At 38.6% G+C, this 24229-nt stretch overlaps 1 protein-coding gene across 3 annotated transcripts in view; it reads left to right on the top strand.

The window, feature by feature from the left end:
• Positions 1-718: 718 nt before the first annotated feature.
• Positions 719-24229, top strand: part of SACS (sacsin molecular chaperone) — a 94269-nt gene continuing 70758 nt past the window's right edge. For 2 of the 3 annotated variants that reach the window (XM_059378274.1, XM_059378271.1), the window contains exons 1-2: positions 719-1066; positions 16020-16542. In XM_059378274.1, the coding sequence (XP_059234257.1) occupies positions 16508-16542 (35 nt within the window). In that variant the 5' untranslated portion in view covers positions 719-1066; positions 16020-16507. The remainder of the gene's footprint in view (positions 1067-16019; positions 16543-24229) is intronic. The other variant, XM_059378272.1, reaches the window with a different exon arrangement.

Genomic DNA, 24229 nt, shown 5'->3' with positions numbered 1-24229 from the left:
GCCTCTGTTCTAGGTTTCTGTTGGGGTAGGCAGGTCTACCAGGAGGCTATGAGGAATGTGGTGCACCAAGGGCAGCAGGGGAAGAGCTATTTACAAAACCAGTCTCTCTTGGTATTTCACATCCCCCATGTGTAGGAAGCAAGAAAACAGAACTCTATTTAATTTATTGTTACAATACTTTTATTACTAAACTGACCATAACGAAACTTAGAACATTCTACAGCTGTACAATATTTCACAACTTACAAAACATTTTGGGTAAATGCTTTTCTTTTCAACCTTTGGAACTTCATACCCAAATCCAAATAAAATACACAGAGGGCTTGGTGAACTATAACCTGTATAGTTGTGTTGCTGTATTTTATCAGTGAGCATGTGGCTGATGTCTTTGCATTTAGTTGTAGTAAATGGTAGGAGTTGTGACTGAGCATTGCTTTTCCATGAACTAAATGAGACCCACCAGTGACTTGACCAAGGTCACACAGCTGGTGCTTAACAGAGCCAGACTTTTGCTACCGCGCCTACATGCCGAAATTCATCTTTGCAATTCGGTGAGAATAGAAACTGCACTTGCTGTCATGTTGCACCCCCAGCTTGAGCAACCATGCTGCGTTCTGCAGCGTTATTAAAACCTAAGGTTGATGATGGTCCTATCTCTTTAAAAAAAAAAAAAAAAAAAAAAAAGGGCTGCTGGGGGGGGTGGGGGGAGGTGTTGCTGCTGACTGCGGCATAGGCATCCAGTCCGCCAGACTCAGTGCGGCTGCTGCGGCGGCAGTCACGCTGGAGCCTGCTGATGTGACAAAAGGAAAACAAAGGCGCCCAGACGGACGCTGCCAGCTACCGGTAGGTATCTGAGGATCCAGCTAGGTAACCAACGGGATGGGGAACCGGAAGACGCTCATGGACATCGGCAGGCCTGCGGTTTGATTGGTTATCCAAGTCCGCTGAGAGCTGGGCTGGAACCAGGTCGCTCAGTCACTGCAGTTTGCGGAGATCACTGACCACTTTCCTAAGGGACCCGCCTTCCATAGACGATACAGAATCTTCCGTAACGTGCCCTGCCGCTGTGAGTAATGGGTTCTTCTACAAAATGTGCAGTTTGGGCTGGCAGCGTGCGGGTTTGTGGGCGAGGCGCTGGCTGCAGTGTTACTAGAGAGATCCCCGGTGGTCGAGATGCTCACGCCACCCGGCTTTGTCATTGTAATTTCCATCCTGGGCTGCAAGGTTTGGTCACAAAGAGTCTATTGCTGTAATACCCCGTGTGGGGTGAAGAGCCCTGTTGAATAAGGAAGTGGGATTCTCCTAGCGGCTTCTAGTGTAAGGTATGGTGATTGTCCTCATTTCAAACAGCACTCCCTGAAATGAGTCCACATATTATAGTTATCTTATACAATGATATTTGAAAATCCTGCTCTTAGTTTAAAGCCTTTTACTTCGTTATTCAATTTTATTCTGATAAGTGATCATTACATTCTTAGAAAGAGTATTCCAGTTTTAACAACGAGAATCTCTATCATGTTCTTTTTCTTAAACAACGAGAAATTCTTGTTCTTTTTCTTAAAACAAGGTTAAAAGATCAGTAAAGGCTGCTGAATTGGTTTCTAACATCCTTATTGTTTTGGTTTTAATTTTATCCTGCTCTGTAAGTAAAAGTGAATGCAGGTTAATTCCATGTGTTTCCTAACTGCCTTGAAGTTACATGGAAAGGAAGCTCTTTATTTCTCTAGTAATGCAAATAAAAATAATTGACACTTGCATTTTATTTGTCACGTAGGAAGGGACTTTCCTATAGTGTTTTTTTTTTTTAAAGATTTTATTTATTTATTTGACAGACAAAGATCACAAGTAGGCAGAGAAGCAGGCAGAGAGAGAGGGGGAAGCAGGCTCCCTGCTAAGCAGAGAGCCCAATGCGGGGCTCGATTTCAGGACCCTGGGATCATGACCTGAGCCGAAGGCAGAGGCTTTAACCCACTGAGCCACCCAGGTGCCCCTTTCCTATAGTGTTTTTTAAAGCTACTCATTGATAAGCAGGTACATAGCAGGTTAATGGCTGATTAGACTGTCCGAGTGGTTTTGCTTATGACTAACTAGCTTTCTTTCCTTAACCCTGATGCAAAGTCTTACTTCACCCTTTCCTTGTCTTCTCTGGATTTTGGGGCTGGTCAATTTCCCCCTTCCTTTCTCAGGAGATTAAGTCTCCTTCTGTCTCCCTTTCAAACATACCTAGCCGGATATTCCATATCCCCATCTTTTCCTTGTACCTTATTAGGTTTGTAAGATCCTTTCCATGATTAAGATGTTTTCTATTCTTCCTATGATAGGAAGAAAAGCCCAATCATAGCTTTTTGAGACCAAAGTTTGCTTACATCAGAAACATCTAGTGTCATGTTGCTTGATGCTGGGTTTGAGAAGCTTTAGGTTCTCATCTCACTTAGCTCTGCCATATCTTAGTCTGCAACCACTGAAAACTCAGCTTGACTTCTGTGAGTCTCAGTTCCTTCCTCTGCTAGAGATGTTGGCAGTTACTGCCATGGGGTTGGAATGGGGTAATGCAAATGAGGGCACCAGCCCAGACCTTGGCACAATGTTGCTGTTTAGAAGGAGTTTGGATTTTCCCATTGGGTCTCCCCACCTTCCTATGTCCCCATCCATGGGGAAGAAGGTTAAAGTGGTTTCTCATACCAGGAATTCTGAAATGATCATTTGACCAAGTGCATCTTAACTAGCTCTGATTAAATATAAAACATATATTCAGTACTTGCTAAGGATCTCTTGCATATAAAAATAACACCGTTTCCATGTTGCCACAAGAATGCTCTATGGGAGAAGGGAAAGCCAACTCTCTGCACAGCTCCTACTAAATACTTTGTGATGGCACAAGCGATGATGATATTGACTGTCCTACCATGAGTTCAAGCGAGGACCGCTAAATGTGATTGATGCAAAGGGTGCCAAATTGGAAACCAGGACAATTCCCATTGCTATTCTGATCTTGGACGACCTGGGGAGCAATTTGCTTTTTGTACTGCCAATCCCGTTACTATTTTAATTTCTATTTTATGTGCTTTTCTCCTTTCTCCTTGCCACATTTTCTTTCCTTAGATTCTACACTTAGCACATCTTGTCTGACTTTAACACTTAGCAGGGAGCCACTGTGCCAGTGCCTAAGGGGGAACATGATGAAATTGGAAGAAGCACTGGATGGGAATTGAGGGTGTGGCGTTAGCTCCGCCTTGGCTTCTCTTTGCGCTAACTGGAAAGTCACTAACTTCCTCTCTGAGTAAGAGGTATAAGGTAGATACTCCTTAAGCTTCCTTTGAGTGCTGAGTACATAATTAATATAGCCCATCTCTGGGGTACCCTTGGTTTATAAAATTATTTTGTCAAATAATGCGCTTTCAATTTAAATGAAAATATGTTCTGATATTTTTAAAACTTTAAATGTAATTTTATATATATCTGACCTATCAGATGATATAAATTTTTGGAGACTTAATATAGTTTGGGGCACATGTTAAGCAATAATCACTTTTTTTGTTGAAAAAAAAAAAAATAATGCGCTTTCAAACCCGTCATCTGTTGTCATTTCCCACAACAGTCTCGTGGAATAGGCGACGCCATTTTGCAGATTATAAAATGTAAAATTAAGAAATTTTAAATTTAAATTTTAAAAATTTAAGAAATGTTAAATTAAGAAAGAGGAGAGCACCAGCTATTTCTTATTCGTAAAAAGGGGAGGTTGAATAGATGATATCCAAGTTCGTTTTTCTTGCTGAACATCAGTGAGTCCGCAGACTGAACGCCCTGAGCTCTGGTCCCTGTGCCTCAGTGTCCTCTCTCATGGCGCTTAGATTTCATGGTGAGGCGAAACCCACGCCACCCCAGTTCTTGCTCTTAGAAGAGGGCATCTATGGTCTAGCTAAAGTAATGTTGCACCCAGACATATGTTTGATTTAAATATTCTGCTCTGGATTAGAAAATTAGAAAATGGGGGCTCTGCAATCTGCGTAACTCTTTTCATGTGTCCTAAAACTAGAACTTTTTAATTTTTTTTAAGTCAGACACCCAAATAATATGAGTGATCACTTGAACTTCATAGATCTCTTATTTCATTTAGGTAGTAAGTGCTAGAGAGGCATATGTATTTGAGTTTCTCAGGTATCTGCAATTTGTGCACTAATTTACATAGTAGTAAAGGTTTAGCCCTTTCTCCTTGTTTTTAATGCAACAACAAATTTAATCACTAAACAAAGTTGTAATAAGGTTACCAGATAAATTACAGGAAATATTGCATAAAATAAGCATATACTAAAACATTTTTGTTATTTATTTAAAATTCAAACTTAGCTAGGCATATTTTTATTTGCTAAATCTAGCAACTCTACATAAACAGAACCTTAATTGATAAATTAGATAATCATTTACTTTGAGCATGAAGATAATAATTTGTTAGGTTTTTAAGCTTAAAACATAAACTAAATCCAACTTTTATCAGTTTTTCATCATATGCAAACATCTCCCTAGTGTTACGTATTGATGCTTTTATTAATTCATTAAATGTTTAAGTTAAGTGAGCATTTTAAGAAAATCCTGACCCTATTATGTCCAACACATCTCATATTCCCCAGAGGCTTTGCTAATGAAAGAAAAAAATTATCCTAGATTTTAAGTGTATTTGTTTGGAGTCAGATAAACTTGGTTTTAAAAACTGACTGTACATCACATACTGGCCCTGATTCTTTACCTCTTGGAAACTTAGTTTTCTCCTTCTTAAATTAGACTGATCATAGGTTAATAATCCGCACCTCAGAGAGCAGATGACAGGTAAGTAAAGACTCTACATGGCTTTCTATGGCAGGTTCCCCAACGAAAAGTTGGTTTTTAAGTGAATGAGTGAATATTCTTTTTCCCTTCAAAAAGCCAGATGATAATGTTAGACAGGTAATATGAAATGAGATGTATTTCAATCATATGATCTATTTCTCGTCTGTTATTCTTTTTTGAGATTTATAGTTCATATACCATATAATTCATCTATGGGTCTCTCATTTTTGTGTAAAGTGTCATTTTGAAGCAAAATTGAGCTTTTAAAGGTCAATCCAAGACTCCGAGGAGCTCCTATTCCAGTTCTAGCCCTACCCAAGTCCGGGCAGTAGACAACGAGTTCTGGTAGTTGACAAGACTGAAAGCAGAGGCTCCATCAATTCAATCCAAGATATGCTATAGAAGTATGTGTCTTTTTATTACCTGGAAATTGGCCAAGGTGACTCAATCATTCAATCTTTATTGAATATCTTCTGTATCCATGGTTCTGAATCTGACTGAGTAGGAGAGTCAAAGATGAATAGGACAATGCTGAAGGGTGTTCAGCAAAGTAGAGGAGGAAGATTTGTATAACACAGAGGAGATTTGGAATACTGAGGGAATATCGTATTTTTCTTATTAAATCTGAAATATAATATCTTAGCTTGTACATTTTTACCTGGAAATCTTTAATTGAACACATAAGTACACATGCACACATGTACAGCCAACCCGTTAAGTATCACTCATCTTTAACTTTATATTCGGTGCTGTACAAAGTGCATTTATGTGCCCCTTCAATTACAGGGATGCATAGTTGGGGTCAAATCAGGGCTGTAGTGATCATGACCTTTTCTACAACGGATTGTGCCAATACAGTTCTGTCATTATCGACATTCATAATTCTTGCTATGTCTTAACGTCTTAAATTTGCTTTATTGATTTATAGGGTGAATTAATCTGACTTCTCCATTTTAAGGTCTTTGCTGACTCATGTCCTGTTCTGACATTAAGGAGGGCAAGACAACTTTTCTGAGGGTAATTCCAGTGGAGGCTTTCTGTGGGCCCAAAGTCTGTCTGTACTTGGCTCCCTGTTGTTATAATGTTAGGGACTTTCAAGGGTAAATTTTCACTACATGCCCTACTACCTATGAGAAAGTAATGTTGATGTTTAAGTCCCATTTGCAGACAAATGTGTATACCATAGTCAGGAGATTGCTGGAGGCAATTTGGGCTTGTAAATGGGTTGAAAGACTGTTTCTAGGGAAACGAAAGCTCTGAGGATGGGTAAACTGCAGAGGCTGGTGTCCGAGCATCCTGCCGTCACAGAGAACGGTGGAAGCGGGGAGAGGTCAGCCATGACATCCTCGCTTCCCCCAGGCCGTGGGCCCCTTCCTCCCCTGCTCTGAGGAGGGGTTTTACTACTTTTAAGTCTCTGCAGAAAGCATGTAATTCTGCAATTTAATGGACACACCAACCAAAAAGGGATGCCATATTGAACATAACATATCCGGGGAAGCTCCTGATTATATTTTTATCTCAACTCCACCGGAAAGACCTTTCTTTTCATTCCCATGGGTGGACGGGCAGGTGTGTGTTCTAGTTCCTGGGACATTTCTTCTGTGCTCTTTCTTTCTGGTGAAGTCTATTTTCTTCTGCCTTAGAGATCCCTTCGTCTTCCCATGCTCCTCCCTGCCTACCTACAGAAGGACAGCCTTTGGCGGAGGGGACACCACAGCTTATTTACACAAGCATCTTGGTTGACACCCTGAGTCTCCGGACTGTTTCTGTTTCAAGTAGTGTAACTCAAAGAGAGTTTCAGCTCAGTGAGTAAGTGGAGCTGGCACATTTCTTTCCTACTCCTTAAATGAGATCATATTTGGTGCCAAATTCACCCGCTGTGGGGAAAACCCAGGTTGCCAAAATAGGGTATTTTTGCTGGACAGGCAAAGAGGTCATTGAACGGCACACTGTGCCTATATTAGCCATGGGCAGCGGCTTCAGGGTTCCAAGCCAAATGAACGGATTCCACCGCAGGCTGGGATGGTTGTCCAAACCCCGTTCTGGGATCGCCAGCATAGAGCACTGATTGTTTGGGCTCCCCGTGCCTGGACAGGGTCCTGAATCAGTGGGCAGAGAGGATCACGAATGAGTTTCATGTCACTGCATGTATTAAAGAATATTATGTGAACATGATGAGTGATATCAAATGTTTGCAAAACTATCTGCAGTTTATTAAGTACGTGTAGACATCATGGTGGTCTTTGTGATGAATCCGCTCATGGATGAGGCAGGTTAGCTAGCCTTGTTCCACAGATGAGGCTGGAAGCCTTATGTGACTCTCCAGTCGTGGTCTTCATCGTGCCACACTACCCCGGACGTGATATGGTGGAAACAGCTTTCTTCCCTTTGGGGGAAGGTATTGGGAGAAAAGGAAAGAGTATTTGAGCGCCTATGTCATGATAGGTGAAGAAGGCAAGAGATAGAAGTCTAAGAACCTAGGTTTAAGGCTCTGCATGGCATGTCACTTGATTTTCTGAACCCCAATTTCCTTACCCATGAAACAAGATTATCCATTTCCTACTGAATTACCAGGCTAAACTAATATAATGTCTGTGGAATCACTTGAACAAATTAAAAATACTGAAACTCTACAAGATAACCCGAGTATATTGCTTTATAATTTTATTATCACTAACATCTCAACTGTATACAAAATTTAGGATATACTGATTTTCTTGGCTATGTTAATGAACTACATTACATTAACAAAACATCATAAAAGCAGTAAAAAGTACTAGACTTTATCGTATCAAGCTTAATCTGGTTGTCTTGAGGAACTTAATCTGGTTGTCTTGACTTAAATGTATTTGTATAGATAGTTTGCTCACATTTTTTATATTTTAAATTTCATTAGACTGCTGTTCAATCTTGATTAATGCCACAAAAAAAAGACTACTAGTTTTTCTCATCCCTGCAGTGTCCTTGTTGAGGATTTATAAAGTAAATATGTGATATACTAAAGCACTCAAAAAATGGATGCATTATCAGATTAAGATTTCTGTACAAGAGAAGTATTAAACATATGAGGTAAAAAATCCTAAATAATATTAATCTTACAATCAGTAAGAAACAAAAAGCATTTCTGTAGTTTAAAATAATGAATGTGAAATAGAACTAAATATATAATTAATTACAAGCACAGATGTGTTCAAATAGCTGCATATTTAAAATGTGAAATTTTGGCACACCAAGAAATAGATGTTTGTTGAGTTGAATAAAGATGTGTGTGTGTGTGTGTGTGTGTGTGTGTGCATGCACGTGTTGTGTATGTGTGTGTGTGTGTGTGTGTGTATGTGCTCGTGCATGCACAATCATAAATTGGGAATAAAAAAGACACTTTAAAAAAAGATTTTATTTATTTGAGGGAGAGTGAGAGAGAGCACACAAGTGGGAGAAGAGCAGAGGGAGAGGGAGAAGCAGACCCCCAACACCCCCTCCACCTGCCATGCCAACCTCATGAGCAGGGAGCCCAATGCAGGACTGGATCCCAGGACTCCGGGATCATGACCTGCCTGAAGCAGACATTTAACCAACTGAGCCACTCAGATGTCCCCAGAAAAGACATTTTAATATTTCTTTTGCTTGTATATTTTGATCTTGGATTATACAAAGTCATCAGGAGAATAAAGAATATGAGATAAATGCTTTGTGAATGCTTGTGGGCTCCATACATTTCAGTGTCATTATATGAGAAGCAGTCTGGTTTATTGGAGAGACCACGTCAACTGAGGGTCTAGGGCTTGTGGCAGAGCTGTGTCACTTCCTCACTGTGACCTTGTCACGCCCCGGTGTCCTTAAGAGACACCGTGAAGGTATGCACTGTCGCTCCCCTTCAACATTGACACTGCAGAGCTATATATTACAAAGATTAATGTCTTTGTAAAGACATTTACATTTACATATTTATTTATAAACTAACATTTACGATGTTTGCCATAGAGCAGCCCTGGGGACTTTCTTCACCTTGTGCCTTTCTACATCCCCTTGTGGCTTGGGTACATACTATAACTTTTTTGAGCTTCAATCTTTTAGCCTGTAAAATGGAGAAACTATCTGGACTACCTCTTTTTTTCTTTTAAGATTTTATTTATTTATTTATTCATTTGAGAGAGAACATGAGTGGGGGAGAGTCAGAGGGAGAAGCAGATGCCCTGCTGAGCAGGAAGCCCAGTGCGGGGCTTGAACGCAGGACTCCAGGAGCATGACCTGAGCAGAAGGCAGTCGCTTAACCCACTGAGCCACCCAGACGCCCTGGCCTATCTCTTTTATCAAGCGGTCTTAAGGATAACATGACACCATATATGGAATTGTAAAGGACTACAGAAATGTAAGGAGCTATCATTTAAATGCCACACGCATGATTTCTGATTGACTAAGAAGGGCTTAAAGGTACCATGTGGATCCCTGCAACCCTGAGGAATACTTTGGAATGCTTGGGGAGTTGGTTCTCGCAGAGTGTTTCACAAGGTGGAGGACACATGCCCTGAAAACAGAGGGGATGGTTGGTGTTTAGGAAAGGAGAAGATGCTACCCCTCCCCCCCTGCAAAAAGAGATTATGTGGTGAGGATATGACCCCTTTTAAAAACCCCTTCTCTACCGTGTCTCGTCTCCCTCCTCGTCTCTTCTTCTCCTTCCCTCCTTTTGTAAAAATACCTCATTGCCTAGACTTTATTTTTCCCTCTGTACCTCATTCTTAATGAATAGCTATTATAATAATAAATGAAAGCAATGAAAGACTATTTTAAGCAAGAATGTCATTATATACTCTTCATTTTATAAACTTATTTTCAATATTATCCCAGGTATGACACACAATTTATAAGTACAAATTTAATTTTTATTATTTTCAAATGGAAACACTGTACATACAAAAGAAAAATATAAATTAGAATCCTTTGCCTACATTTTTTTAGGTTTTTTTTTTTTTTTTAATTTTCAAGAGTTCTTTATGTATTCTGGACACAAACTTTGTCAATTATATGTGTGGCAAATATATTCTCCTGATTTTTGTAGCTTGTCTTAAGTGAGCAGAAGCTCTTAATTTTAATGTGGTTTGACTGTAATCATCTTTTGTCTTCTGATTAGTGGCTTTTATTCGTTCTTTTTTTACTTTTGGTTTTTAAAGATTTTATTTATTTATTTGACAGACAGAGATCACAAGTAGGCAGAGAGGCAGGCAGAGAGAGAGGGGGAAGCAGGTTCCGTGCCGAGCAGAGAGCCCGATGTGGGGCTCGATCCCAGGACCCTGGGATCATGACCCGAGCCAAAGGCAGAGGCTTTAACCCACTGAGCCACCTAGGCGCCCCTTCTATTCGTTCTTTAAAGAATTCTTTACTCTGAGGTCATAGAGATACTGTGTTATGCTTCTTTCTAAAAACCTTAAGGTTTGCTTTTCTCACTTATGTCTGCCTTGGATATTTGTGCACTTTGGGAGGTACAGACCCATTTGGTTTCTATGTAGATGATCTCTTGTCACAGTAGCATTTTCTGAATGGTCCCCTTTCCCCACCGAATTCTACAAACACCTCTGTCACACATTAAGTTTCTATGAATGCACCGCTCTGTTGCTAAGCTTTTTATTCTGATTGTTCGTGTGTGAATGCCCTACTAACTTAGTTATTAATAGTTTTACATTAAGATTCAATATCTAGGAAAGCAAGTCTTTCTACTTGCTGTTCTGAAAGAGTGTCTTTTTAAAGAAATTCTTGTTCCTTTGTTCTTCCATAAAATTCTAAGCATCGACTTGTCAAGTTTTATTTTAAAAACTCACTGGGAGTTCCTTTGAATGAGAAGATCAGTTTGAGGAGAGTTGCCATTTCATTGATATGGAGGCTTCCTTTTCAACATGTTCATTATCTCTGTTTTTAAAAAGACCCTCTTTAATGTTTTTTGTTCAAATTTATAGATTTTTCTTCCTAAAGGTTCTATACAAGTTTTCTCTTTATAACTATTCCAAGGCAACTCATATTCTTTCCAGCAATTATAAATGGCTATCATTTAAAAGAGCAACTTTTAAAAAAAATTCTTGCTAGGATGTAGAAATGCAATTGAGCCTGTATCAGTAATCTTGATACACTTTATTATGAAGTCTAAATTTTTTTTAAAGTTCCATCTGTGAATAGTGACGTTTTATTTCCTCTCTTGCTCCCCTCACTCCTTATCCCTCTCCCCCTTTTACTGTCTTGCACTGGCTGGCGTCTCCAGTGAAACATGGACTGGAAGCGAAGATAGGAAAATATGTCTGCCCTTTAGTGAAGTTATCAGCTTTGCATCGACTAAAAGTTTTTTATTTCCTTTTCCCTTAAAAAAAATTTTTTTTGGTCATTAATGGGTATAGAATTTTATCCCCTGATAAATCCAATCAATTTGATCATAAGCTATTATGTTTATTACACACTGCTGGATGCAGCTTGCTAATTATGTATTTTGAATTTTTGCACCCATGATCATGAGTGAGACTGGTCAGGAATTTTGCTTTTTCATATTATCCCAATTTGGTGTCCATCATTTAATTTGGAAATATTATCAGCCTCATGAAATTACTTGGACATACTGTCTGCTTTTATGTTCTCCGGGAGAATCTGTAAGATATTAAGGTTAGTTGTTTAGTGGATGTTTGGTATAGCTCACCAGCGAAACTGGCCAGCCTTGTGCTTTCTCTGTGAGGAGATTTTTAATATCAATGATTCAATCTGTTTAATGGGAAGGACTTAGTTTTTGAATTAATTTTCGTACTTTATATTTTTCCAGGAATTTGTCCATTTCCAAAATTTTAACATTCATTACCTGAAAGGCTTTATAATCTCTTATCTTTTTAATTTCTGATGCATCTAATGTTTCACTTCTAGCATTCTCCGTGTGTGGGTAATTTTGCTTTTATCTTGATGAGCGTTGCCAGGAGTTTGCCATTGTGTCTTTTTAAAGAACTCTGCTGGAGCAGCTGGGTAGCTTAGTAGGTTAAGCGTCTGCCTTTAGCTCAGGTCATGATATCCCAGTGTCCCCTATGGGGCTCCCTGCTCATTGGGGAGTCTGCTTCTCCCTCTTCCTCTGCCCCTCCCCCCTGCTCATGGTTTCTTGGGCTCTCTCCCAAATAAATAAAACCTTTAAAAAAAAAATAAAGAACTCTGCTGATAATTACCTCTCTGTCTTTGCTTTCCATTTCATTAATTCTGCTCTCATGATTATTTTCTATTTTGGGGGGATTTATCCCCTTAACTTTTTTCTAAATTCTTGAAGTGGATACTTAATTTTCAATCTTCCATCTTTCTAAATGAAATCATTAAAAGCTTTAAGTGTCCTCAAACATTTTCTAACCCTCTTTTTCATGGAAAGCGAGCAGGTCAAAGACTCAAGTGATTCCGTAGGCACTTGGATCTGAACAGAATTTCCAAAGATTCCTTTTACTCATTTTATTTATCTTTAGAGTTACCCTCTATTTGTGGCCCTTGTTATTGGGTTTCCATTTATGTTGTGAATAGAGAGTTTCCTTTCATAGTACATTTATTTAAGGTAGAGACTTAAGGAAAAATATTAAGTAATGATCAAATAGGCCAAAGATCCCCAAAGCAGTGTGTTGTATCTCAAATATGAAAAAAATCAAGATGGTGACTCCTCAGTGACTAGTGTTGGGGAAACTGGTGTTCCAGGCCGCTCACTGTCTTCTCTCATCCTTGCGCGTATACAATGGTTAATCACGGCAATAAGTTCTTTTTTTCTTTTTTTCTCTTTTTATTAATTTTAAAATTGGGGTATAGCTGACACACAATATTTTATTAGTTTTAGGTGTAGAACATAGTGATTCAACAAGTCTAGACATTGTGCTCTGTTCACCACAAATAGAGCTTCCATCTGCCATCCTATGATGCTGTTACAGTATCATCAAGCATATTACCTATTCTGTACCTTTTCCCAGGGGGTAATTTCAGAACAGTTGGAGAAGAAGACAAGTCCTGGGGAGATACACATGCCTCCCAGGGGCAAAGGGAGAGGGAGAAGCAGATTCCCCGTTGAACATGTACAAATGTTCCAGTGTCCAAAAGGGAATAATAGTTTTTAGAATTCTAAATTGTGGGTTAGATGTTAATTATAGAAGTGATATTAAAACTGAAGATTGTATTACTAGAGAGAATTAAGGAGCTGTTAGAGAAGGTCACGGTTATCCTTAGGACTCAGCATGGGATCATCAAGAATATGTCATGTCGGGGCACCTGGGTGGCTCAGTGGGTTAAGCCGCTGCCTTCGGCTCAGGTCATGATCTCAGGGTCCTGGGATCAAGCCCCACATTGGGCTCTCTGCTCAGCAGGGAGCCTGCTTCCTCCTCTTTCTCTGCCTCCCTCTCTGCCTGCTTGTCCTCTCTCTCTGTCAAATAAATAAATAAAATCTTTGAAAGAAAAAGGAATATGTCATGTCATATTAATACACTTTCCCCTTTGACAAAATTTTTAGAATAGCAGCTCCAAGGCATCAGGAGAAAGACTATATCTTGGCCTTGGTAATATATTGGGCAAAGTCATTGTATCCTGTTAACACTGAGAGACATATATATCTTTGATGATAGCACTTTCATTAGGGCTCAGAGTTATGTAGGAAAAACTATTCAAAGATTGTTTTTGTGATGAATGTATCATTGTCCATCTCTAGGAAGGTCATAATAGTTTGTCACAGGCTTCTGCGTTGTACAGCAATTTTATCAAACATGCCAGGTGATGTAAAGCTAATTAATGGTATAGATTTCAGAGTCCGATTTTTAAAAGATATTGGCAAACTGGAATTAGAGATGGAAACTCATTGAGTGAAGTTAATAAGCATGAACATTCAGTGTTCCCCTGAAATCAATGCTTCTGTTTCTCTCTAATGCTCCCACAGAAGCAGAATATCGTGAGCAGAGAAACTGTGCAGGCTGAAGGCAAATCCTGGAGGGTCTCCATTCAAGTGTAACTAATTCCAGATTTTCCTTGGAATTTCACCTTTTATCATAAATGTTTATGTAAAACTTGTGTCTGTTGTATGATACATTTATGTTTTATGGTTATACTTAAAACAACATTTTAATTGACAAAATATTTTTTATTTAAAAGACATTGGATTAATTCCTACTCTCAGAATTGTTATTTATTTATTTATAAATATATATATAAATAAATATAAACATTTATTTATTTATAAATATATATAAAATAAATATAAACTTATTTATTTATTTGACACACACACACACACACACACACACACAGAGCACAATCAGGGGGAGGGGCAGAAGGAGAGGGAGAAGCAGACACCCTACTGAGCAGGGAGCCTGATACAGGGCTGGATCCCAGGATCCTGGGATCATGACCAAGCTTAAAGGCAGATGCTTAACCGACTGAGCCACCCAGGCACCCCCTACATTCAGAACTGCTTATGAGTTAGATCACAGAATGAATTATAGAATTTTAAAGGTGTTGCTTGTCTGGAATCAGAATTTTTCAAGTGTTAGTAACTTATAACACTTATTTCAACCCCTTGTTTTATAGATAAAGAAATTGATTCTAATCTTCTATTTAATACACATAACTTCTCTTAATCTGAACATTTCAAATTGAAGAGTCTAACTTTTGAAATCCATTGTCCTATATAAGGCTTTCATCTTCATGCTATATAATTTCTTAATTTTAATTTTTTAATTATAAATTTAAATCTAGAATTTAATTCTTGATACATGACAATCAAATTTCATTATATATGATTTTATATGAAAGAATAATTAAGATTTTGGATTGGTTTGTTTCAATTAATCTCATTGCTGATGTCTGGTAATATTTTTATTTTAGCAGGTTACTGGGGAAGTGTTTTCAGGGAATAGTTTACAGTGAGTTCTGAGTTATTTTTCTGGGTTTTCATGAAGTCAAGAATCTCTAGTGTTGTAAGTCTAGCTTAGATTACCATCTCTAAATTATGTTTGTCAGCAGGGAAATATTGTGGGCTAACACAAGGAGAATAGGAATTCGGGAGCTGGTTTTGCATTTTCCAGTTTTTCAGTTCCTAGTTGAGTGACTTGAACATAGTTCCTCACCTTCTTGTATCCAAGTGTTAAGTTTCTTTAACATAGTAGCAATTCTGCCTCTCTTGTTCTGTCCACTTTAAAGAACCATTTAAGTGTGGTGCTAAGAGAATACCTTGAAAATTATCAAGTATGTATAAACATGAGAGTTGTATGAATGGGTAGAAAATTCAATCTTATGTGTCCCTCTGGCTTATCACTGTTGGCAAAGGTTATCCTTTATCTTCCTAGTTTTTTTCTTAAAATGTTAGACTGTTGGTAGTCACCAGTGATTACTGGGAATATTACTTAAAAAAAGAAGAAGAAGATGATGACTTTAATAATCAGAGAAAGACAATTATCATATGATCTCCCTGATATGAGGAAGTTGAGAGGCAACTTGGGGGGTTTAGGGGGTAGGAAAAGAATAAATGAAACAAGATGGGATCGGGAGGGAGACAAACCATAAGAGACTCTTAATCTCACAAAAAAACTGAGCGTTGGGGGGGTGGGGGGAGGGGGTTTGGGAGAAGGGGGGTGGGGGTTATGGACATTGGGGAGGGTATGTGCTTTAGTGAGTGCTGTGAAGTGTGTAAACCTGGTGATTCACAGACCTGTACCCCTGGGACTAATAATACATTATATGTTAATGAAGAAAAGAAAAAAGAAAAAGACTTTCAGATAGACACATTTTCTTTTCTTTCTCTGGTATAGATGTTTTGCTTTCTAACATGCATTATATCATATGTAAAGTTGTACCTTTGGATTTAAAGGTATTGTTTCTGAAAAAAGGCACATCGTGTGAAGTACGTATTTCACTTGAAAGAAGCCAGGGAAATAGAGAAATGAGAAGAAACGCATGGGGAGTGAGAACATGAAACTAAATTAAGTGGACATGTTTTTTGTTTATAGTGTCCGCCATGTGTAGTTACACATGTGTGCTTGTGGGTTGTGAGGTGAAGGATAAATGCCATGTCATTTGGCAGGGCCGTAGTGCAACCAGCAGTTTATAATTAGAAAGTCGCTGGATGTAAGAGCCATGGCTGCCTTCCACGAGGAATTACATTTTCAGTGCATTTACTCTGAGTACTTATCCCGACTCCTTCCCTGAAACTTCCTTGATTTTTCTTTCAGGATCCAAAAGTGATGTGGCAATGCACGTATGGCCAGACCAAGAAGAAAGGCTCTTGCCAGTGAATGTTTTACATCCGCTGAGATGAGGGTGAGAAACACGGAGCCTAAGAGCTTCTACAACATTTCTCCTCACCACCTTCAAAAAGAAGTACAGGAGATTCTTAGATGAAAAGAGCTTTTTTTCTGCTGTGGAGGAAAACCCCAGACCATTACCTGCTCAATACTATTTTACCTTAAAAACTTCTCTGGGTGTCCAGATTGGAAGGCATCACCCAGGGAGGCAACCACTTTTAGACTGGAGAGGCTTACCTGAAGGAACACAACAAAACATAGCAATGCTTCCGGGCATCAGATGATGAATGGACACTGAGGGAAATACAGGCTTCTCTCCCGCCAGGCAGAGCTGAGTGTGGAGTACACGTTTAAAGGAAACACAAACGAAAGACTTTGAAGACAGAAAAATAGTTTCATGACTTTCACAGACACATATGCCAGAAGTGATGATGGAGACCAAGGATAATAGGTAAATGGGTTAATGTTTTAAATTACAACGATTTGCATTGATTTTTTTTTTTTAAGGCTTATTGGGTTTTCCCAAATGAAACATAGATAAACAAAAACAGATGAAAACTTTCTAGAGATAAAAGTGAGTCAACTGTAAATACTTCAGCTGTAACCTGGAATTATGTCTGTAACAATTCAAGCCAAGGGTTGAAAATCATTCCTTATCTTTGTCCAGATGGTTTTTGGGTTTTTTGTGTTCTGGTGTGGGTGTTGTAATGGGCAGTTGATTAGATGTACCTCATTTTCTCTTTCCTCAAGTGTATATGTAGTGCCTCTTACTGGCCATGTGATTATTTGGAAAATATTAAATTAAAAACTGTGAAATACCTAAAATTGTATCAAATAATTTGGGAAAGAAGAGAGAGAGAGAGAGAGAGAGAGAGAAAGAGAGAGAGAAGTCTGCATTTACTTTGTCAACTTTGGTAAAAACAAAGTTCACTCCTTTCCTCAAATTTAGTTGCTATTTTATAAGGACATATACATTCTTGAGGACTTACATAAAAATAGAACATTTACAATTACCCCTTAGATTTCTATGTGTTCCGTTTCTCTTAAGGATCTAACAAAACACTCTTCCATTGATTTGGAATGCTGCATTCAAACAGTACTCTTAATAAATAAAATTTTAGTACCATTAAAGGCCAGATAAGCCTTCTCATCTTGTAACCTAATGATATCAACAGATGAAAAGACTTTTCAAATTTGGCTTTGAAATTGAGAGAGAAAAAGAAAAGTATTTGTTTTTATCTTCCAAAAATTTCCAAAATAAAAATTTTAAAATGTTTTATTTATGAGCTAGTGGATATAAGTGTAACTTTTTCAGTGGAAATTTCTTCTTAGCAAATGAGAATTACTTTAGTGATTGCTTCTTATTTAAATATGTGAATGCATGCAAATGTTGAGACTACTTAGAGGATTTGGTCTTTATTGGCCAATTAGAATAGTTGACCATTTTCTGTATTTTCTAGTATAATAAGAAGGCATGCAAGGTATCTAAGATAACATTATTGATGATAAATTGTTTAAATCTGTGAAAAACATCCTTAAGTAGCACCATACTTGCCATCTCACACTGTTTCTGAAGATTTTTGTTTTTTGCCTGTTAAAAGTGCTTTAATATAATGCCTTCTCAGTTGTAAAAGTAAAACTACTAAGGAGTTTTAGTTTTTCAAACTAAAAGGTGAATTCATTTTCATACAACTTGGCAGTTGACTGATTTGTTAGACATACTACCATTTATAAGTTTATTTTAAAGAGCAGTGTTTATGTAGTTGACCACTCGTGTCAGTAAATAGAACTCTTCAGCAATCAGGATCGATGTTAAGCATCCAACAGAAGTTGAAAAAACCAATGGATTCCATTGCCTTTGCAATCACCAGCTGATATATTCTATTTATAGCTTAAAAAAAGTATACTAACTTTGGGTGTATCTTTGTAGATTATGTAGGCTTTGGTAGTGTAGAATTTCCTCAGAACTGATGTGTTTATTTTACTTAAAGCTTATTTACTCATTTACTTAAAACCAGAATGTCAGTGACTGGATATACCAAGTGTGTGACTACACAGAGTGGAGTACATGGGCTGAGGGTCAAAATATCCATCTTAACACCATTTTTGTAAGTATACACTTTTAGTAAGGCTTTTAAAACCTATCTTATTAGGACCACAAATCTATAAAATTTGATTGCCTTTTTGTTCCTGGGGAAAGATGATAATTTTTAAAGCTGAAAAAGATCCAGTCTGGGCTTCTTGAGCTTTGGGGCATTGTATCCCGAGTTCCTGGGGGGGCATGTGTGTGGTGGGGGCTCACGCAGTCACAGCATCAGCAACTCAGGTCCTTCCTAGGGTACTGACTTTGTGTAAATGTTTTGCCAAAGGAAGTTAGATTGTCTTTTTTTTTTAATATAATTTTTTATTTTTTATAAACATATATTTTTATCCCCAGGGGTACAGGTCTGTGAATCACCAGGTTTACACACTTCACAGCACTCACCAAAACACATACCCTCCCCAATGTCCATAATACCACCCCCTTCTCCCAAACCCCCTCCCCCCAGCAACCCTCAGTTTGTTTTGTGAGATTAAGAGTCACTTATGGTTTGTCTCCCTCCCAATCCCATCTTCTTTCATTTATTCTTCTCGTACTCACTTAAACCCCATGTTGCATCACCACTTCCTCATATCAGGGAGATCATATGATAGTTGTCTTTCTCCGCCTGACTTATTTCGCTAAGCATGATACGCTCTAGTTCCATCCATGTTGTCGCAAATGGCAAGATTTCATTTCTTTTGATGGCTGCATAGTATTCCATTGTGTATATATACCACATCTTCTTGATCCATTCATCTGTTGATGGACATCTAGGTTCTTTCCATAGTTTGGCTATTGTGGACATTGCTGCTATAAACATTCGAGTACACGTGCCCCTTTGGATCACTACGTTTGTATCTTTAGGGTAAATGCCCAATAGTGCAATTGCTGGGTCATAGGGCAGTTCTATTTTCAACATTTTGAGGAACCTCCATGCTGTTTTCCAGAGAGGTTGCACCAGCTTGCATTCCCACCAACAGTGTAGGAGGGTTCCCCTTTCTCCGCATCCTTGCCAGCATCTGTCATTTCCTGACTTGTTGATTTTAGCCATTCTAACTGGTGTGAGGTGATATCGCATTGTGGTTTTGATTTGTATTTCCCTGATGCCGAGTGATATGGAGCACTTTTTCATGTGTCTGTTGGCCATCTGGATGTCTTCTTTGCAGAAATGTCTGCTCATGTCCTCTGCCCATTTCTTGATTGGATTATTTGTTCTTTGGGTGTTGAGTTTGCTAAGTTCTTTATAGATTCTGGACACTAGTCCTTTATCTGATATGTCGTTTGCAAATATCTTCTCCCATTCTGTCAGTTGTCTTTTGATTTTGTGAACTGTTTCCTTTGCTGTGCAAAAGCTTTTGATCTTGATGAAATCCCAATAGTTCATTTTTGCCCTTGCTTCCCTTGCCTTTGGCGTTGTTCCTAGGAAGATGTTGCTGCGGCTGAGGTCAAAGAGGTTGCTGCCTGTGTTCTCCTCAAGGATTTTGATGGATTTCTTTCACACATTGAGGTCCTTCATCCATTTTGAGTCTATTTTTGTGTGTGGTGTAAGGAAATGGTCCAATTTCATTTTTCTGCATGTGGCTGTCCAATTTTCCCAGTACCATTTATTGAAGAGGCTGTCTTTTTTCCATTGGACATTCTTTCCTGCTTTGTCGAAGATTAGTTGACCATAGAGTTGAGAGTCTATTTCTGGGCTCTCTATTCTGTTCCATTGATTTATGGGTCTGTTTTTGTGCCAGTACCATGCTGTCTTGATGATGACAGCTTTGTAATAGAGCTTGAAGTCCGGGATTGTGATGCCACCAACGTTGGCTTTCTTTTTCAATATACCTTTAGCTATTCGAGGTCTTTTCTGGTTCCATATAAATTTTAGAATTATTTGTTCCATTTCTTTGAAAAAGATGGATGGTACTTTGATAGGAATTGCATTAAATGTGTAGATTGCTTTAGGTAGCATAGACATTTTCACAATATTTATTCTTCCAATCCAGGAGCATGGAACATTTTTCCATTTCTTTGTGTCTTCCTCAATTTCTTTCATGAGTACTTTATAGTTTTCTGAGTATAGATTCTGTGTCTCTTTGGTTAGGTTTATTCCTAGGTATCTTATGGTTTTGGGTGCAATTGTAAATGGGATTGACTCCTTAATTTCCCTTTCTTCTGTCTTGCTGTTGGTGTAGAGAAATGCAACTGATTTCTGTGCATTGATTTTATATCCTGACACTTTACTGAATTCCTGTATAAGTTCTAGCAGTTTTGGAGTGGAGTCTTTTGGGTTTTCCACATATAGTATCATATCATCTGCGAAGAGTGATAATTTGACTTCTTCTTTGCCGATTTGGATGCCTTTAATTTCCTTTTGTTGTCTGATTGCTGAGGCTAGGACCTCTAGTACAATGTTGAATAGCAGTGGTGATAATGGACATCCCTGCCGTGTTCCTGACCTTAGTGGAAAAGCTTTCAGTTTTTCTCCATTGAGAATGATATTTGCGGTGGGTTTTTCATAGATGGCTTTGATGATATTGAGGTATGTGTCCTCTATCCCTACACTTTGAAGAGTTTTGATCAGGAAGGGATGCTGTACTTTGTCAAATGCTTTTTCAGCATCTATTGAGAGTATCATATGGTTCTTGTTCTGACTTTTATTGATGTGTTGTATCACATTGACTGATTTGCGGATGTTGAACCAACCTTGCAGTCCTGGAATAAATCCCACTTGGTCATGGTGAATAATCTTTTTAATGTACTGTTGAAACCTATTGGCTAGTATTTTGTTGAGTATTTTCGCATCTGTGTTCATCAAGGATATTGGTCTATAGCTCTCTTTTTTGGTGGGATCCTTGTCTGGTTTTGGGATCAAGGTGATGCTGGCCTCATAAAATGAGTTTGGAAGCTTTCCTTCCATTTCTATTTTTTGGAACAGTTTTAGGAGAATAGGAATTAGTTCTTCTTTAAATGTTTGGTAGAATTCCCCTGGGCTGGCCCTGGTCTTTTGTTTGTTTGGAGATTTTTAATGACTGTTTCAATCTCCTTACTGGTTATGGGTCTGTTCAGGCTTTCTATTTCTTCCTGGTTCAGTTGTGGTAGTTTATATGTTTCTAGGAATGCATCCATTTCTTCCAGATTGTCAAATTTATTGCCGTAGAGTTGCTCATAGTATGTTCTTATAATAGTTTGTATTTCTTTGGTGTTAGTTGTGATCTCTCCTCTTTCATTCATGATTTTATTTATTTGGGTCCTTTCTCTTTTCTTTTTGATAAGTCTGGCCAGGGGTTTATCAATTTTATTAATTCTTTCAAAGAACCAGCTCCTACTTTCGTTGATTTGTTCTATTGTTTTTTTGGTTTCTATTTCATTGATTTCTGCTCTGATCTTTATGATTTCTCTTCTCCTGCTAGGCTTAGGGTTTCTTTCTTGTTCTTTCTCCAGCTCCTTTAGGTGTAGGGTTAGATTGTGTACCTGAGACCTTTCTTGTTTCTTGAGAAAGGCTTGTACCGCTATATATTTTCCTCTCGGGACTGCCTTTGTTGTGTCCCACAGATTTTGAACCGTTGTATTTTCATTATCATTTGTTTCCATGATTTTTTTCAATTCTTCTTTAATTTCCCGGTTGACCCATTCATTCTTTAGAAAGATGCTGTTTAGTCTCCATGTATTTGGGTTCTTTTCAAACTTCCTTTTGTGGTTGAGTTCTAGCTTTAGAGCATTGTGGTCTGAAAATATGCAGGGAATGATCCCAATCTTTTGATACCGGTTGAGTCCTGATTTAGGACCCAGGATGTGATCTATTCTGGAGAATGTTCCATGTGCACTAGAGAAGAATGTGTATTCTGTTGCTTTGGGATGAAATGTTCTGAATATATCTGTGATGTCCATCTGGTCCAGTGTGTCGTTTAAGGCCTTTATTTCCTTGCTGATCTTTTGCTTGGATGACCTGTCCATTTCAGTGAGGGGAGTGTTAAAGTCCCCTACTATCATTGTATTATTGTTGATGTGTTTCTTTGATTTTGTTATTAATTGGTTTATATAGTTGGCTGCTCCCACATTGGGGGCATAGATATTTAAAATTGTTAAATCTTCTTGTTGGACAGACCCTTTGAGTATGATATAGTGTCCTTCCTCCTCTCTTATTATAGTCTTTGGCTTAAAATCTAATTGATCTGATATAAGGATTGCCACTCCTGCTTTCTTCTGATGTCCATTAGCATGGTAACTTCTTTTCCACCCCCTCACTTTAAATCTGGAGGTGTCTTCGGGCTTAAAATGAGTTTCTTGGAGGCAACATATAGATGGGTTTTGTTTTTTTATCCATTCTGATACCCTGTGTCTTTTGACAGGGGCATTTAGCCCATTAACATTCAGGGTAACTATTGAGAGATATGAATTTAGGGCCATTGTTTTGCCTGTAAGGTGACTGTTACTGTATATGGTCTCTGTTCCTTTCTGATCTACCACTTGTAGGCTCTCTCTTTGCTTAGAGGACCCCTTTCAAGATTTCCTGTAGAGCTGGTTTGGTGTTTGCAAATTCTTTCAGTTGTTGTTTGTCCTGAAAGCTTTTAATCTCTCCTTTTATTTTCAATGATAGCCTAGCTGGATATAGTATTCTGGGCTGCATGTTTTTCTCATTTAGTGCTCTGAAAATATCATGCCAGCTCTTTCTGGCCTGCCAGGTCTCTGTGGATAAGTCAGCTGCCAATCTAATATTTTTACCATTGTATGTTACAGACTTCTTTTCCCGGGCTGCTTTCAGGATTTTCTCTTTGTCACTGAGACTTGTAAATTTTACTATTAGGTGATGGGGTGTGGGCCTATTCTTATTGATTTTGAGGGGTGTTCTCTGAACCTCCTGAATTTTGATGCTCGTTCCCTTTGCCATATTGGGGAAATTCTCCCCAATAATTCTCTCTAGTATACCTTCTGCTCCCCTCTCTCTTTCTTCTTCTTCTGGAATCCCAATTATTCTAATGTTGTTTCGTCTTATGGTGTCACTTATCTCTCGAATTCTCCCCTCTTGGTCCAGTATCTGTTTGTCCCTCTTTTGCTCAGCTTCTTTATTCTCTGTCATTTGGTCTTCTATATCGTTAGATTGTCTAATAAGCAATATCAAGTACTATGCTCAAATAAAGGGAAATGTATTATTGGATATACCATCTGGATATTTAAACTAAGAGTTGAGACTTCATCTCACCCGTTGAAGGCTGCTGAGGGATTGGTTCTCTCTCCTCGGCCATCAGGAAGAGTCTGGAGTTTCATATGTACCAGTATAGAAGCAGAATCCAGGATATGGGAAGGTTTGGGGAAATTGTCCTGTACGATGCCTAGGAAACAGTTCTAGTTACAGTGTGCTAAGAAGTTTCACAGATCTGGTATTGATTCAGGCTGGTGGTGATGCCTGATAATTTCTTATGGGTTCTTTTTGACAGATAAGAAAACTGAAAGTATGTGACTCGTCCAAACTCATAGGTTTAGTTAAAGAAAAAATTTTTCTGGCACTTGTTAAAATGGTAAGGAAGACTTCCTTCAGTACCGTTGCAAGAGGTATCAAGACCATTGCAACAGGGGAGAGAGATTGGGCTCAAATCTGAATACAGCAAAGGCAACCGGAGGTTTATAGCCAATGAGCAGAGTGAGGGGAAAATTAATAAGAGGAGATATCCAGTGTAAGGGCATTCTGGCTAACCCAACTTGACAGAATTCTTGCCGAAGGCAGGCCAGGGTGATCAGGTATCAGGGTATTTGGTTAAATGTTGAGGGTAATCAGATATTAAGGGTACAAAGATTTTTTTACTAAACCGATTTAGCAGTTTTCTTGTTAAGAGACAGAGCCCAAGGGCAAGGTCTCACGGAAAAGAGGGCTCAGAGGTGCCTTCTAAAGTTTAGTCATGGAGAGATTCCAGGTTCAAGCTGGTTCAAGCCTAGTGTGACAGGACCTGCCTCTCCCATCTTCCTCCAGGGTCTACCCAATATGCTGGCTCGACATCTAACCTGGGGATTACAGGGGAGCATTTTAGTTAGGATCCTCCAAATAAACCGCTGCTCTTAAAATCATGCACTC

The sequence above is a fragment of the Mustela nigripes genome, chromosome 15 (genome assembly GCF_022355385.1).
Source record: "Mustela nigripes isolate SB6536 chromosome 15, MUSNIG.SB6536, whole genome shotgun sequence".
Classification (NCBI taxonomy): Eukaryota; Metazoa; Chordata; class Mammalia; order Carnivora; family Mustelidae; genus Mustela; species Mustela nigripes.
The sequence above is the reverse complement of the archived record's forward strand: the minus strand, read 5'-3'. Positions and strand labels throughout refer to the sequence as shown.